Source organism: Homalodisca vitripennis, chromosome 2 (assembly GCF_021130785.1).
Source record: "Homalodisca vitripennis isolate AUS2020 chromosome 2, UT_GWSS_2.1, whole genome shotgun sequence".
NCBI classification, from domain to species: Eukaryota; Metazoa; Arthropoda; class Insecta; order Hemiptera; family Cicadellidae; genus Homalodisca; species Homalodisca vitripennis.
In genome coordinates this window covers 2480900-2496220 of record NC_060208.1, presented here as the reverse complement: position 1 = coordinate 2496220, position 15321 = coordinate 2480900, and the positions used below count along the sequence as shown (strand labels likewise).

General features: G+C 34.4%; 1 protein-coding gene across 13 annotated transcripts in view; it reads left to right on the top strand.

Moving 5' to 3' along the window:
• LOC124356039 (neurexin-4) overlaps nt 1–15321 on the top strand; it is a 142692-nt gene that overhangs the window by 53505 nt on the left and 73866 nt on the right. For all 13 annotated transcript variants that reach the window (XR_006921777.1, XR_006921774.1, XR_006921776.1 and 10 more), the window contains 7 exons: nt 1036–1181; nt 1905–2063; nt 2371–2478; nt 3032–3170; nt 10592–10822; nt 11407–11582; nt 11888–12122. Coding sequence is in view for 9 of the 13 variants with exons in the window: in XM_046807184.1 (XP_046663140.1) it covers nt 1036–1181; nt 1905–2063; nt 2371–2478; nt 3032–3170; nt 10592–10822; nt 11407–11582; nt 11888–12122 (1194 nt within the window). In the remaining 4 variants the exon portion in view is untranslated. The remainder of the gene's footprint in view (nt 1–1035; nt 1182–1904; nt 2064–2370; nt 2479–3031; nt 3171–10591; nt 10823–11406; nt 11583–11887; nt 12123–15321) is intronic.

The window sequence follows — 15321 nt, the reverse complement described above, 5'->3', positions numbered from 1 at the left end:
TCAACTAGTTAGTGTTGTTGTCCATAGCCCGATTAGATAGACGTCAGTTCAGACATAGTGATGAATGGGTCAGTTGCAATATTGACTAACGGCTGCAATCAACTAGTTAGTGTTGTTGTCCATAGCAGAGGTCAGATGCATGGCGAGGCCGATTAGATAGAAGTCTGTTCAGACATAGTGATGAATGGGTCAGTTGCAATATTGACTAATGGCTGCAATCAACTAGTTAGTGTTGTTGTCCATAGCCCGATTAGATAGAAGTCTGTTCAGACATAGTGATGAATGGGTCAGTTGCAATATTGACTAATGGCTGCAATCAACTAGTTAGTGTTGTTGTCCATAGCCCGATCAGATAGACGTCAGTTCAGACATAGTGATGAATGGGTCAGTTGCAGTATTGACTAATGGCCGCAATCAACTAGTTAGTGTTGTTGTGCATAGCAGAGGTCAGACGCATAATGAGGCCAATTAGATAGAAGTCAGTTCAGACATATAATTCAATCAAGGTCCTCTTACCAATTAGTTTTGTATGGTCTATATTGACGTTCCCCTTTTAATATAAACTGTAGAATCTTGTGAACATCTATCGAGCCCGCCTAGCATAGAAATACATTGGTTGTGTTTTGTAAATATTATGAATATACTAAAGTTATTCTATTTTGTTTCTTAATAGAAAACAGCTTTGGGTTATTTTGTAATTTGACATAGACATAACTCACTACTACAGTCAGACAATTTATCATTTAATCAATCAATGTCTTGTCATTGCTGTATAAGAATTCCAATTTTTTAAATAGTGCAGATTGCTGTTGTTACCTTTTTTTAAATCATTAATTTTTAAAGGTATTGACATAATTGTCAAAATTAATGGGAGCAATTTTGCATTCATTTTTATAAAAAGTAAAATATAACTTTTTTGCTTGTATATAGCCGTATATGTACATGTCCACTATGCCTTTTTATTATTCGTATAGATCAGATCTTGTTATGGATAAACATGTAAAATCACAATAAATTGACATTGCTGTGTTCCAGGGCTTGCGTCACACAACAATTTTGTCGGCTCCCTAAAATATGTCTATTTTAATGAGATCTCCATTCTGTATGAGCTGAAGAAAGGCAACCCTAAGGTCCATTACATAGGAGTGCTTGATCCAATGTTTTTTGAGTACGACATCAAGGTTTGTTTGTTTTCTTCTTTTTCTACTTTAACTTTGTAAAAATTAACCTTCAGCGATGCATCGAGTTAGAAAAATACTATGTCTCATCGTTCCAATAACTCAAACTAACGATTCTTGCTACATTGCTAAAACTGTTTGTTGGGGATGGGTTCACATGGGGAAACAAAAAGTATTGTAGGGAAATAACATTGTTATAATTCAAATGACTCTTTCATAATAAGTTTTCTTGTTCAGCACTTTAAAAATATTAGATAAAAAAATATTTGAACTACCATGTTCAAAACTCTTCAATTTATGAAGTTCCAAAATATTTTGTTTCAATTGTATTTCTTTCATACGAGGTTTGCCTGAAAAGAATCTGACTTCCTTATCTAAAACAGTTTCAACAGTCTCCCTTCAGTCTTATTGAAGTTCCGTGTTATTTCTGGCTGTTCTCAAAGATTAAAATTCTTCTTAAAGGGAAAAGATATGAGAGTGTAGAAAAGATCAGAATATAAATTTGACAAAACATGTTAACCACTCCAAAAAATTACGTTAAGGAATATTTCCTTAAGTAGAAGCGTTGGATGACAAAAGTGGCTTTTGCAGTTTTAGGACAAACCTCGTACAGCTTAACAATGAAATCTCGTAATAAAAGAGAAATATTCATAACTGTAGTCAAATATATTTATTGCTCTTTGTGTCGTCAGCATTTTAAAATAGTTTTGTGTAATGTTAATGAAGGTTATCCCCATCACGTTCCCGTTCTCGGTGGCCCACGTCTGGTGGCCGATAACCACCCCCGAGTACCTGCACCTGTGTTTCGAGTTCAAGAGCAGTCGCAGCATGGCCATACTGGCCACTGCCGAGGTGGTGTCCTCTCTGGGTCTGGGCCAGTGGGAGGTCAGTTTTGCTTGCACTGTACGCTTTGTTATAATCTGATGTTGACAAACTAAGAAACAGTTATTAAGTAATACTGTACTGGTCCAGTACTTGAGCTTAAGCGACTCGGGTACTGTACAATAAAAGTTCACAAATATACATTTTTCATACTGGATTGTAATATTAAGTCAATGTAAAATAAAACTATTCATTTTCTCACTCATTATGTACTGACATTTGAAATCCAGATATAGAGTCCACTTGTATACGTACACTGAGAAATACTAAATGAACTAAACAGTTTTGAATATATATTTTCAATTTTCAGTTGAGAATGGTAAACGAAGAGATTCGTTTTGAAGTGATACCCGAGCAGAACAAGAACATCACACATCTGACTACCGTCAAGTTTGACTCCAAGGATGAATGGCACACTGTGAGTGATTATTGTGATGTAACTAATTTGACTCTATTTATGATGACAAGTTTTAAAGTGAATACAATATTTTTGAATTTTTGATTAAAGTAGTCATGGATCAGTTTCATTTTTTCCCCCAATGATAGACTAGAATAGTAATGGATAGCCTTTATGGTTTCTTATGATTATACAATACTCGTATTTATGAATCTTTAACTCTGGTTGTTGATTCCACCATTAGCAGTGTAGGCTATAGATATTGCACACATTGCTAGACAGTTAATATTGAGAAGTCTGCCACACTGTACAGAGGCTATCTTCAGTCAACAACTATCAATAAAAACTTCATATTAAATACAGTTCTTCAGTTGATTATAATACTATTCTATTGAAAAGTCTGTTGACATTAAAACTGAAAAGGCTGAAAGAATTGTGGTTTATAAAGAGGGAACAATATTTTATCCCAAATAAATATAATTTTTGGACCACATAATTATTATCTGTATTATATATTTTGCAGCAATTGTGTATATTTTGGCTCAACCAGTGTATTCTGCATTTGACTGTCCAGATAGAGCTAACCTACAATGACGGAGAGGTGAATCTGATTGTGGACTCCAAAAGTAAGACAGCTGACCTGTTTGGGCTGCAGTTCAAACTGAGTGATGTTATCACCATCGGCAGTGGAGTAGGACCCAAGTCTAGCCTGGGTTAGTTCTTGGTTAGATTCTGATAGTTTAAGAGAAGGAACCTGATTAGAGTTTATTCATTACACAAACTAACAGTGATAGTTTAGTACACAAATTCCACCACTGAGTTAGAATGTTGAAGAGGTTACTCACAAAATCACAAAATAACAGATAAATTATTGATGTTTCATCTTCAGATTGATAAGTGCAAATTGATAGAAAACGATAGATGCTGGTAAGTTTAACCTGCCTTTGATTGCAGGCATTTATAGTGAATATTTTAAATCATCAACCTGAAAAGAAACTTATTGTTATGCTTGTGAATAACTTTCCTTCAGTAGAGCTATTTAATTAATGATTTGTTTCTTCTGATGACAGCAATTCCAATAGTGTTGTCAGAATCTAATCTATTCCAGATTAAGAGCTTAACACAATTTTTATAGCTGCCAGTATAGACTTACCTGATAGCTCCGACAAGCAGATGAACATCATTGTCTTCTCTGCATATGGGCATTAGTTGTTACTTACTGCTGCCAGTACAGGCTTACCCGATAACTCTGACAAGCAGATGAACATCATTGTCTTCTCTGCATATGGGCATTAGTTGTTACTTACTGCTGCCAGTACAGGCTTACCCGATAACTCTGACAAGCAGATGAACATCATTGTCTTCTCTGCATATGGGCATTAGTTGTTACTTACTGCTGCCAGTACAGGCTTACCCGATAACTCTGACAAGCAGATGAACATCATTGTCTTCTCTGCATATGGGCATTAATTGTTACTTACTGCTGCCATTACAGGCTTACCCGATAACTCTGACAAGCAGATGAACATCATTGTCTTCTCTGCATATGGGCATTAGTTGTTACTTACTGCTGCCAGTACAGGCTTACCCGATAACTCTGACAAGCAGATGAACATCATTGTCTTCTCTGCATATGGGCATTAGTTGTTACTTACTGCTGCCAGTACAGGCTTACCCGATAACTCTGACAAGCAGATGAACATCATTGTCTTCTCTGCATATGGGCATTAATTGTTACTTACTGCTGCCAGTACAGGCTTACCCGATAACTCTGACAAGCAGATGAACATCATTGTCTTCTCTGCATATGGGCATTAATTGTTACTTACTGCTGCCAGTACAGGCTTACCCGATAACTCTGACAAGCAGATGAACATCATTGTCTTCTCTGCATATGGGCATTAATTGTTACTTACTGCTGCCAGTACAGGCTTACCCGATAACTCTGACAAGCAGATGAACATCATTGTCTTCTCTGCTTATGGGCATTAGTTGTTACTTACTGCTGCACTCATCTTATGACCATCATTTTTAAGTGAAATTTTATTATGTGGAAAGAAATTAAGTAGGCCTACAATAGTTAAAGGAATAAATGTATAAAAGTCCTTAATTTTCTGTTGAATATCATTGGAATGATTGATGTTATATATTATTAAATTACTTAAGGAAATCTATCTCTAGTAGAAATCATATTTGCTTAAGGAAACATCATACTAATAGATGATTTTCCTTCCGCAGTGAGTCATGGGCAGACTAATAGTAGCAATAGTAGACAGACAGCCTGAATAGTAGTAGTAGTAGACAGACAACCTGAATAGTAGTAGTAGTAGTAGTAGACAGACAGCCTGAATAGTAGTAGTAGTAGACAGACAGCCTGAATAGTAGTAGTAGTAGTAGACAGACAGCCTGAATAGTAGTAGTAGTAGACAGACAGCCTGAATAGTAGTAGTAGTAAACATACAACCTGAATAGTAATAGAAGTAGTAGATAGACAGCCTGAATAGTAGTAGTAGTAGACAGACAGCCTGAATAGTAGTAGTAGTAGACAGACAGCCTGAATAGTAGTAGTAGTAGTAGACAGACAGCCTGAATAGTAGTAGTAGTAGACAGACAGCCTGAATAGTAGTAGTAGTAGACAGACAGCCTGAATAGTAGTAGTAGTAAACATACAGCCTGAATAGTAGTAGTAGTAGACAGACAGCCTGAATAGTAGTAGTAGTAGACAGACAGCCTGAATAGTAGTAGTAGTAAACATACAGCCTGAATAGTAGTAGTAGTAGTAGACAGACAGCCTGAATAGTAGTAGTAGTAAACATACAACCTGAATAGTAATAGAAGTAGTAGATAGACAGCCTGAATAGTAGTAGTAGTAGACAGACAGCCTGAATAGTAGTAGTAGTAGACAGACAGCCTGAATAGTAGTAGTAGTAGTAGACAGACAGCCTGAATAGTAGTAGTAGTAGACAGACAGCCTGAATAGTAGTAGTAGTAGACAGACAGCCTGAATAGTAGTAGTAGTAAACATACAGCCTGAATAGTAGTAGTAGTAGACAGACAGCCTGAATAGTAGTAGTAGTAGACAGACAGCCTGAATAGTAGTAGTAGTAGTAGACAGACAGCCTGAATAGTAGTAGTAGTAGACAGACAGCCTGAATAGTAGTAGTAGTAAACATACAGCCTGAATAGTAATAGAAGTAGTAGATAGACAGCCTGAATAGTAGTAGTAGTAGACAGACAGCCTGAATAGTAGTAGTAGTAGACAGACAGCCTGAATAGTAGTAGTAGTAGTACAGACAGCCTGAATAGTAGTAGTAGTATAGTGAATAGTACAGACAGCCTGAATAGTAGTAGTAGTAGACAGACAGACAGCTGAATAGTAGTAGTAGTAGACAGACAGCCTGAATAGTAGTAGTAGTAGACAGACAGCCTGAATAGTAGTAGTAGTAGACAGACAGCCTGAATAGTAGTAGTAGTAAACATACAGCCTGAATAGTAATAGAAGTAGTAGACAGACAGCCTGAATAGTAGTAGTAGTAGACAGACAGCCTGAATAGTAGTAGTAGTAGTAGACAGACAGCCTGAATAGTAGTAGTAGTAGACAGACAGCCTGAATAGTAGTAGTAGTAAACATACAGCCTGAATAGTAATAGAAGTAGTAGACAGACAGCCTGAATAGTAGTAGTAGTAGACAGACAGCCTGAATAGTAGTAGTAGTAGTAGACAGACAGCCTGAATAGTAGTAGTAGTAGACAGACAGCCTGAATAGTAGTAGTAGTAAACATACAGCCTGAATAGTAATAGAAGTAGTAGATAGACAGCCTGAATAGTAGTAGTAGTAGACAGACAGCCTGAATAGTAATAGTAGTAGACAGACAGCCTGAATAGTAGTAGTAGTAGACAGACAGCCTGAATAGTAGTAGTAGTAGACAGACAGCCTGAATAGTAGTAGTAGTAAACATACAGCCTGAATAGTAATAGAAGTAGTAGACAGACAGCCTGAATAGTAGTAGTAGTAAACATACAGCCTGAATAGTAATAGAAGTAGTAGACAGACAGCCTGAATAGTAGTAGTAGTAGACAGACAGCCTGAATAGTAGTAGTAGACAGACAGCCTGAATAGTAGTAGTAGTAGACATACAGCCTGAATAGTAGTAGTAGTAGTAGACAGACAGCCTGAATAGTAGTAGTAGTAAACATACAGCCTGAATAGTAATAGAAGTAGTAGATAGACAGCCTGAATAGTAGTAGTAGTAGACAGACAGCCTGAATAGTAATAGAAGTAGTAGACAGACAGCCTGAATAGTAGTAGTAGTAAACATACAGCCTGAATAGTAGTAGTAGTAGACAGACAGCCTGAATAGTAGAAGTAGTAAACATACAGCCTGAATAGTAATAGAAGTAGTAGATAGACAGCCTGAATAGTAGTAGTAGTAGACAGACAGCCTGAATAGTAATAGTAGTAGACAGACAGCCTGAATAGTAATAGTAGTAGACAGACAGCCTGAATAGTAGTAGTAGACAGACAGCCTGAATAGTAGTAGTAGTAAACATACAGCCTGAATAGTAGTAGTAGTAGACAGACAGCCTGAATAGTAGTAGTAGTAAACATACAGCCTGAATAGTAATAGAAGTAGTAGATAGACAGCCTGAATAGTAGTAGTAGTAGACAGACAGCCTGAATAGTAGTAGTAGTAAACATACAGCCTGAATAGTAGTAGTAGTAGACAGACAGCCTGAATAGTAGTAGTAGTAAACATACAGCCTGAATATTAATAGAAGTAGTAGATAGACAGCCTGAATAGTAGTAGTAGTAGTAGTAGTAGACAGACAGCCTGAATAGTAGTAGTAGTAGTAATAGACAGATAGCCTGAATAGTAGTAGTAGTAAACATACAGCCTGAATAGTAGTTATGATACTTACTAACAGCAAAAGTAGTACACAATTAAAAAATGTTAATATTCCAAAAATTACAGAATTAATAAGTGAAAAAGAATTTGAGTGTTGTGCAGTAGATGGTAAACTAGGCAATTTGTCAATAATTATAGTTGGATTGTACAGAACTCCTGGCATAATGTATGATAATGTGTTCTTGAATAAGCTTGACATTGCTCTAGGTATGTTACTTACTAAATATGAAAATATAATTCTGGCAGGGGACATAAATATAGATGTTTTAAAGGAGAATTCAGCCCATAATGGATTAAAGAATACTTTAATTCAGCACAACATACAATATCTTGTTAATTTTCCTACAAGGGTTACCATTGGTTCTGAAAGTGGTATAGATAATATTATTACTATATTCACAACTTTCGGTTTCTGGTCTGGTCACAGAGCTATCTGATCATGATGCTCAGCTGTTAGAAATTGCTTATCCTAATAAAAAAGAAAACCAGCCAATTTCACAACTAAAACGAAAATTTACAAAAGAAAATAATGATTTATTTGTTAAAAAATTAGCTTCAGAAACATGGCTAGATCTGTACAATGCTCCAGTAGAACATAAATATGACACTTTTTACGGCATATTTATGTATTATTTTGATTTGTGCTTTCCATTAGTAAAATCCAGGGTTGATAACATTAATAAGGACAATTGGATAAACTATGAACTTAAAAAAGAAAAGGAAGAATTAATTGCATTAAGTCAGACTGTTAGGTTAACTAAAGATAGAGCTACAAAAGAATTACTTAATGAAAAAAAAGATATCATTTAAATGCCATTGATGCAAAAAAGGAATTTATAAATAATAAAATCATGAATTCTGATAATGTCTGCAAATCTACTTGGAAAATAATAAATAAAGAAATAAAACCTAAAATAGAAAGAAACAATGACATTACATTGATTGCAGATGGCCAAATGAGCTCCGATCCATACAAAGTTTGTGAAATATTTAATAGTCACTTCATAAATGTTGTAGATGACAGTATAGTTCAAAATTTCCTTATCTGTGTTAACCATGATAGTAATAATTTAAATACTCAAAATCCACCCAACAAACAGCTTCGTATAAAGCCTTTAAGCGAAATTGAACTTGATAAAGTCATATCATCTTTTAAAAATAAATTCTCTGCGGGGTATGACGATGTCCCTATGCCTATTATAAAAAATGCAAAATATCTATTGATTATGATGCATGTTATTAACTCTTCTTTTGTGAGTGGAATATTTCCAAAAAAACTGAAAATTTCTAAAATAAAAACTGTTTTTAAGAAAGGTAGTACAACTGATCCTACTAATTATCGTCCATTGTCAATACTGCCAACCTTCTCCAAAATATTTGAGCGTGTAATGCATATTAGGTTAGTGGAATTCTTAGAAACTAATGGGTTATTTGAGGAGGAGCAGCATGGGTTTAGGTCGGGTAGATCTGTCATCACTGCTGGAATTGAGTTTGTGGAGTCAGTTCTGGATTCTGTGGACTCGGGTAATCGTGCTTTTGGTATATTTATGGACCTCAGCAAAGCATTTGACAGAGTCTGCCATAATACTCTTATTAGAACATTAGAACATTTAGGGATTGTGGGTGTGCCGTTGAACTGGTTTATTTCCTATCTTAAAGAGAGAAAACAATACGTTGGACTTCCTCATATTCAGAATGGGCAACTAACCTCTGTTAAATCAAAAATGAAAATAATTAAATATGGAGTCCCTCAAGGCTCTATACTTGGCCCCTTATTATTTCTGTGCTATATTAAAGGTTTACCGAATACTGTATTAAATTTAAATAGTAAAATGTGTTTGTATGCAGATGACTGCAACCTAGTTATATCTCATAAATCTCTAAATGAAATAGAAAATATAGCAAACCAAAATATAACATCAATATATGATTATTTTTGTGAAAAAAATTTGTCACTTAATGCAGATAAAACTAAATATATTTCATTTTGTACACACAAAAATAAACTCAATCCACAGCCAAAAATTGAGGTTCAGAACACACAAATAGAAAGAGTAGATCAAATTAAATTTTTAGGTTTGACATTGGATGAATGCTTAACTTGGGATGGTCACATACAGGTAATTCAAAGGAAAATATCTTCTGGTCTTTACGCATTGAAATCAATTTCAAAATATTGTAATCTGGAAACTTTAAAAATGGTTTATTACTCACATATTCACTCGCATATTTCTTTTGGTGTTGCTTTGTACGGAGCAACCAGTAATGCTAATTTGCAAAGTATTTTGCTGTTACAAAAAAAGGCTATGAGGGTTATGTTAAATTTACAGAGACAGGAGTCAGTGAAACAAATATTTTCGGATTTAGGTATTTTAACTATTTATGGGCTTTACATTATGGACACAATATTAGAAGTAAGGAAAGCTAATTACAGCTTACCTAGATTAGGCACCTTCCATAACTATTCAACTAGACACTGTACTCATTTGGCAGCTCCACAAATTAATTTGCAGTTCACAAGGAAAAAACCAATAGTTGCAGGCATTAGATTTTACAATAATTTACCTAAAGATATTTTAGCAATTGACAATTTTCAAAACTTTAAAAATAAGCTAAAGCAGTATTTGATCAGTAGACCACTTTATTCATTTGATGAGTTTTTTTGTCTTTAGTTAGTAGCCTTAAGGACTGAAATGTAAAATACACAAAATAATCTTGTACATAATGATAACCGTTATAATGACCGATTTGTCATGGGCCTAGAATAAAAATTTTGTAAATTGAGTAGGCATTATGCACCTTGTAATATCTTATGATACCATAGTTATTGTAATGTATGGTATATTGTAAACTGACGCCATTTTATGTTTGTTACATGTTATGTACAAATTATGAACAAAGTGAATTTGTATTGTATTGTATTGTATTGTAGTAGTAGTAGTAGTAGACAGACAGCCTGAATAGTAGTAGGTTGCATCTACCACAGTCAGTATGTCTAGAAAATATATAAAAACCCTGATCTAAAGAAATAAAAAAAACCACAAAACTTATTGGTAACATAAAGAAACAAAATTAAATTAACTACTCATTGTTTAGGAACATATATTTTGTCTGCAAAGGAGTTAAGGTTAAGTTGTATTCCTATTTAGATAATTTTTAATGACAATAGGGAATATTTTTTAGACTTTAAGTACATCGTTGAGTTTAATCTAACTGATTTTTGTCAGGATTGGTGGGATGTATGCAGAAGATCTCGGTGAATGGCTTCTTGATAGAGCCTCGCTATGTGACTCGCACAAAGCATACTTTCGGTCACGTGTCACTGGACAATTGTGAGTTGGTGGATCCCTGCAAGAGCCCTAATGCTTGCGAGCACGGAGGCATCTGCTCCGTGAAGGAGGATCATCTCTCTTGTGATTGTAAAGAGACTGGATATATAGGGAAGAATTGCCATTTTGGTGAGTTGCATGATAGTTTATTATTTTACTGTTTCTCAGATCTGAATAGTGTCGTAATACGTATAATTATTGTTTTCGATCTAACTAATGAGTTTCAGGTGTAGCTGTTATTGCCAAATACTAAAGGTAACTTATTTATATTAAATAAAATTTGTAATTCTGTTCATGCTGGAGAGTTTACATACATTGTGTGTAAAGTTTTTTAGTGGATTAAGAATTATGTTTATAATTTCAAAAAATCTATCAGATACTCCTGTACCAGGTTTTCAAACACGGTTCCCTCAATATATTGTCAGGAACTAATAAATAAATTAGATCTTGCAAGAAAGTCATGCTCAAAAAAGTAATTTTTGAAATTCACAAAAAAAATACTTTGGAATTTTTTAAAGTTTCAAATTTGAAATAATCAAGAAAAGAAAATGGTCAGCATATTTAAATATTTATCATTTATGTACTACAGCTCAAGAGTGATTAATAGATGTCAAACAGTCGACCTCTGTTATTATTTTAATTGAAATTGGTCTCAATTTGTGAACAGAGTTTCTTGCCAATAATTGTAAACACATATCGAGTGAATGTTGCAGCCAAATTCCGCAAGACGTGTGAGGAGCTGGCACTGCTGGGCTACACCAAGCCTGACGTGTACTTGATCGACATTGACGGTAATGGCAGGTTTCCTCCAGCCCACGTCAAGTGTGAGTTCCAGTCTCTGGAGGACTCGACGAAGACCATCGTCGAGCACAATCTTCCCAGCCAAGTTGTTAGTTCATTTATTATGTTATAGTGAGTATAATAGTTCATCGGAGATGCTATCGAAGGAAATAGGTGATTGGCATGATAATGGTTGAAGGGGAAAGTGACTAGTGATCTTTTATAAGTGTAACAATAATATTATCTTTGCTCTATCCATCCCTTGTGACGTCACATCTTGATGATCGGATCAGACTTTCCAAATTCTAATGCTGAGACATTCCTTTTTTTAACAATTCATAATGTGTTGACGTTGTACTCCAAAAAATGTACAGTACGTCGTAATAGTTCAAATTATGATTTTTTAAATTTCAGGATGTGAGGAGCTCTGCAGAGACTGATTTTAGTTTTGACATTTCTTACCGAGAGTTCAACTCGGCAATGTTGACAGAACTCATCTCACATTCACTGTACTGCAGCCAGTACATCAAGTACGATTGCTACAAGGCCCCTCTAGAGCTGCATTCGGCCACGTGGTTCATCTCTGCTGCTCACAACGGAACCGTTGACTACCTTGGCAACGTTAAGCGTGGCTCCTGCCCTTGTGCAGGTACACTGATCTACAAATAACATGTGGTTTATAGCAGCAAATATTGTTTATAATGCAAAATTAGTTTATATCTTTGTCTTTACATGATTACATTTCAAAGCTTTGTTAATTTTTTTTAATTTGACAAAATATAGGTTTCAATTTTTTATCTTATTAAATTACTTTGCTTTGGATTCAAATTTCATCGGTTTTACATTAGATTGCAATATTTCTTCCACTAATCTGAAGACAAATCAACCTCAGTTTGTTTTTTTTATTTTTTCAAGCAGAATAGTTTGACAACAAGCTGAAGAGACAATAAATTATTACTTAACAATAAACTACAAAATTTGTTCAGAAGCATAGGAACTATTGTAATACGAGTTGTAAAAGTAATATTTTTGTCAGCTTTGTAGAACTATTATTTTAAAAGACATTACTTTAGAATAATTTACAAAAATTCCTTTTTAAAAACTTGAACAAAAAACACTTCAGGTATTATCATGAGATTGCTCTTTCTAGAGTGTGGCTTTCTGCCCATAACGCTGTGAAGTAGAGTCTATTGTGCTCTCCTAACCATCATACTCCACTCATTCAAAAATTCTAGCAACATTCAGCTACCTTCCTGATGTCCACCTCTTATGACTAAAGGCAAAAAGGATTCTTATATAACTCCTGCTGACAACTTGCGATGACTGAATAATTCAGCCAGTATAGTTTCGCTGATTCTTCCTCTTCATTGCTTAAACTATAGACCTCTGAGTCACTCAGCCCAAGAATAGGATAGAATAGAATTGTGTATCGTCATTAGACACTTTTACTTGTAATATTATGGAAAAGTACATATATACAGTGTATATCTCTAACTTAGGAGAAATAGACCTATTCTATAAAATTTATGCCCTTCTCTAATAAAGAGGCTTTAAACATAGCATTGAAATCAGCATCAAAACACTCTAACAGAATAAAAAGAATATTTAACCAAGCTACACATCAAAACGTCTTTAAACTTTCAGATAGGTTCAATGTTTCTTAACTGCAAGGGAAGCTTGTTAAATACTTTGACGCCTTGAATTTTATAGTTACTGGCTAACTTACTTAGCCTGTAATAAAGCATATGAAGATTGTTACAATTTGTTGTGTTGTATGTATATCTGATCTCAAAGTTAAAGAATTATCTTCTTTGTAAGGTCCCTAAATCTTGCTCCAGCCAATAATCTGACAACTTTCTTCGGAATCACTAATATGTTATTGACTCCACTTGAACTGCCCCACAGAGCAATGCCATACAACAGTATGCCCTGAAAGAAGCTGAAATAGGCTACGTTAAGATATGCTTTTTTTACATTTGCTACTCACAGACCCTTGTGATACACCCCAACATATGTTAATACATTTTGAAAGTTACCCATTTACTGAAACAATCTGCTGCCTCCTCTTAGGATAGGATTTCATTAAGGATAAGAGGTATCACAGAGACTATAGTAACTTAATTTAGAAAGCAAAGTTCTGTGGCCAACACAATCTAAAGCTTTACTGAGGTTGCTCAGAGTGAGAATAATGAGAATAATGATTTATTCCAGCATTTAAAATGCACAAAAACAAACTAAATGAAAATTTCCCTGGAAAACACTGACCACTCTTACAAGTATTGTGGTCAGTGATTGTACTAAATAAAAACTAATAAAATTCTTGAGTCCATAAATATTTCGTTGCTACCAGTTGAGCCGCACTTTGTGGCGTCTGTCAGACACAGCTGACTTTTACCTTGTTAATTATAATTAACAAACTACAATACATAATCATTTAGACTAAAGACAAAATATACTTGAAAAGCTGTAGTACTTCATCCAACAATATTTTACTGTATGCTTATACTAAACAAAAAAAATAATACTCACAGTGTTTAAAAGAAAACTTTTAATTAAAAGTGACAATTAAACAGAAAAATAAACAACTCGCCCCATATTAACAGAATAAACTTAAACATGTTGTAACAAATAAAATATTTCAGCTATACAGCTTCCCTGATACAATTATTAATCCTTAAAATGAGAAACATCTGGTTGAGAAAACAACCAGTTTTTAATTTGAACGCAACAAATTATTTATGTTTTGCACTTTCTTTATTTCCTCTGGTAATAAATTGAATAATTTTGGACCACTATACTGAAAAGAATGTTTAAATAAAGACTTGGATACTTTCAACATTCTAAACATTCTACGATCAATGCTTCTGGTCAAATATAAAAGATCTGTTGTCCCAGTGTTTCCGCTACGCAAATAAAATAATCTCAAAACTTTAAAAACATATAGATGCTGGATAGGTAAAACCTTCATATCAACAAATAGAGGAAAAGAGCTTTCCCTTTTTTGTTTGCTTAAAATTAATCTTATAAAGTGGTTTTGTATTACTCTTAATCTTTCAATTATGTACTTGTGGGTCCCTCCCCAACAAATCACACCATATTGCAATCTAGATTCTATTAATGAAAAATAAATACTCCTTAAGAGTTGTGTACTACAAATATTTTTTAAAAAGTAAAATTTTCTAAGTGATGATTTTAATTTAGTTTGAACTGTTTTTACGTGTGCTTCCCAGTTTAAATGTTGATCAAGAACCACCCCTAAATATGTAAAACTTGACTCCTTCGCAATGCATTCGCAACTGCAATTTTCGTTTATGCAATCTAAACTATGGTACTTTAATACTGTACTTAACTCAAAACCCTTAAAATCAAAATTTACATACTTTGTCTTTTTCACATTTATGTACATTTCATTTGCAGAACACCAATATCTCAGTGTATTAAGATCATCTGTTACTCGGTTCGTCAAAATGTCAATATTTTTGCTTGTGTAAAATAACGCCACGTCATCCGCAAACGCACTAGGTTTTCCAAAGAAATTTAATTTAAGCATGTCGTTTATAAAAACAAGAAAAAGGGATGCAGAAATGACAGATCCCTGAGGAACTCCGCGCTCAATCCTTAAAGGTCCACTAAGGCAGTTTCCTATGCGGACTCGCTGCTGACGGCCTGTGAGGAAAGTACGGAACCAGCTGAGTGCTACTCCTCTTACCCCTGCTGCCTCCAACTTCACAAGCAATATTCTATGATTTACCAAATCAAAAGCCTTCTTAAAGTCAATAAATAAGCCTGTGGCCTTATTTCCACTGTTTAAACTGCTATAAATCAGATCCGTTACATTTATTAAAGCA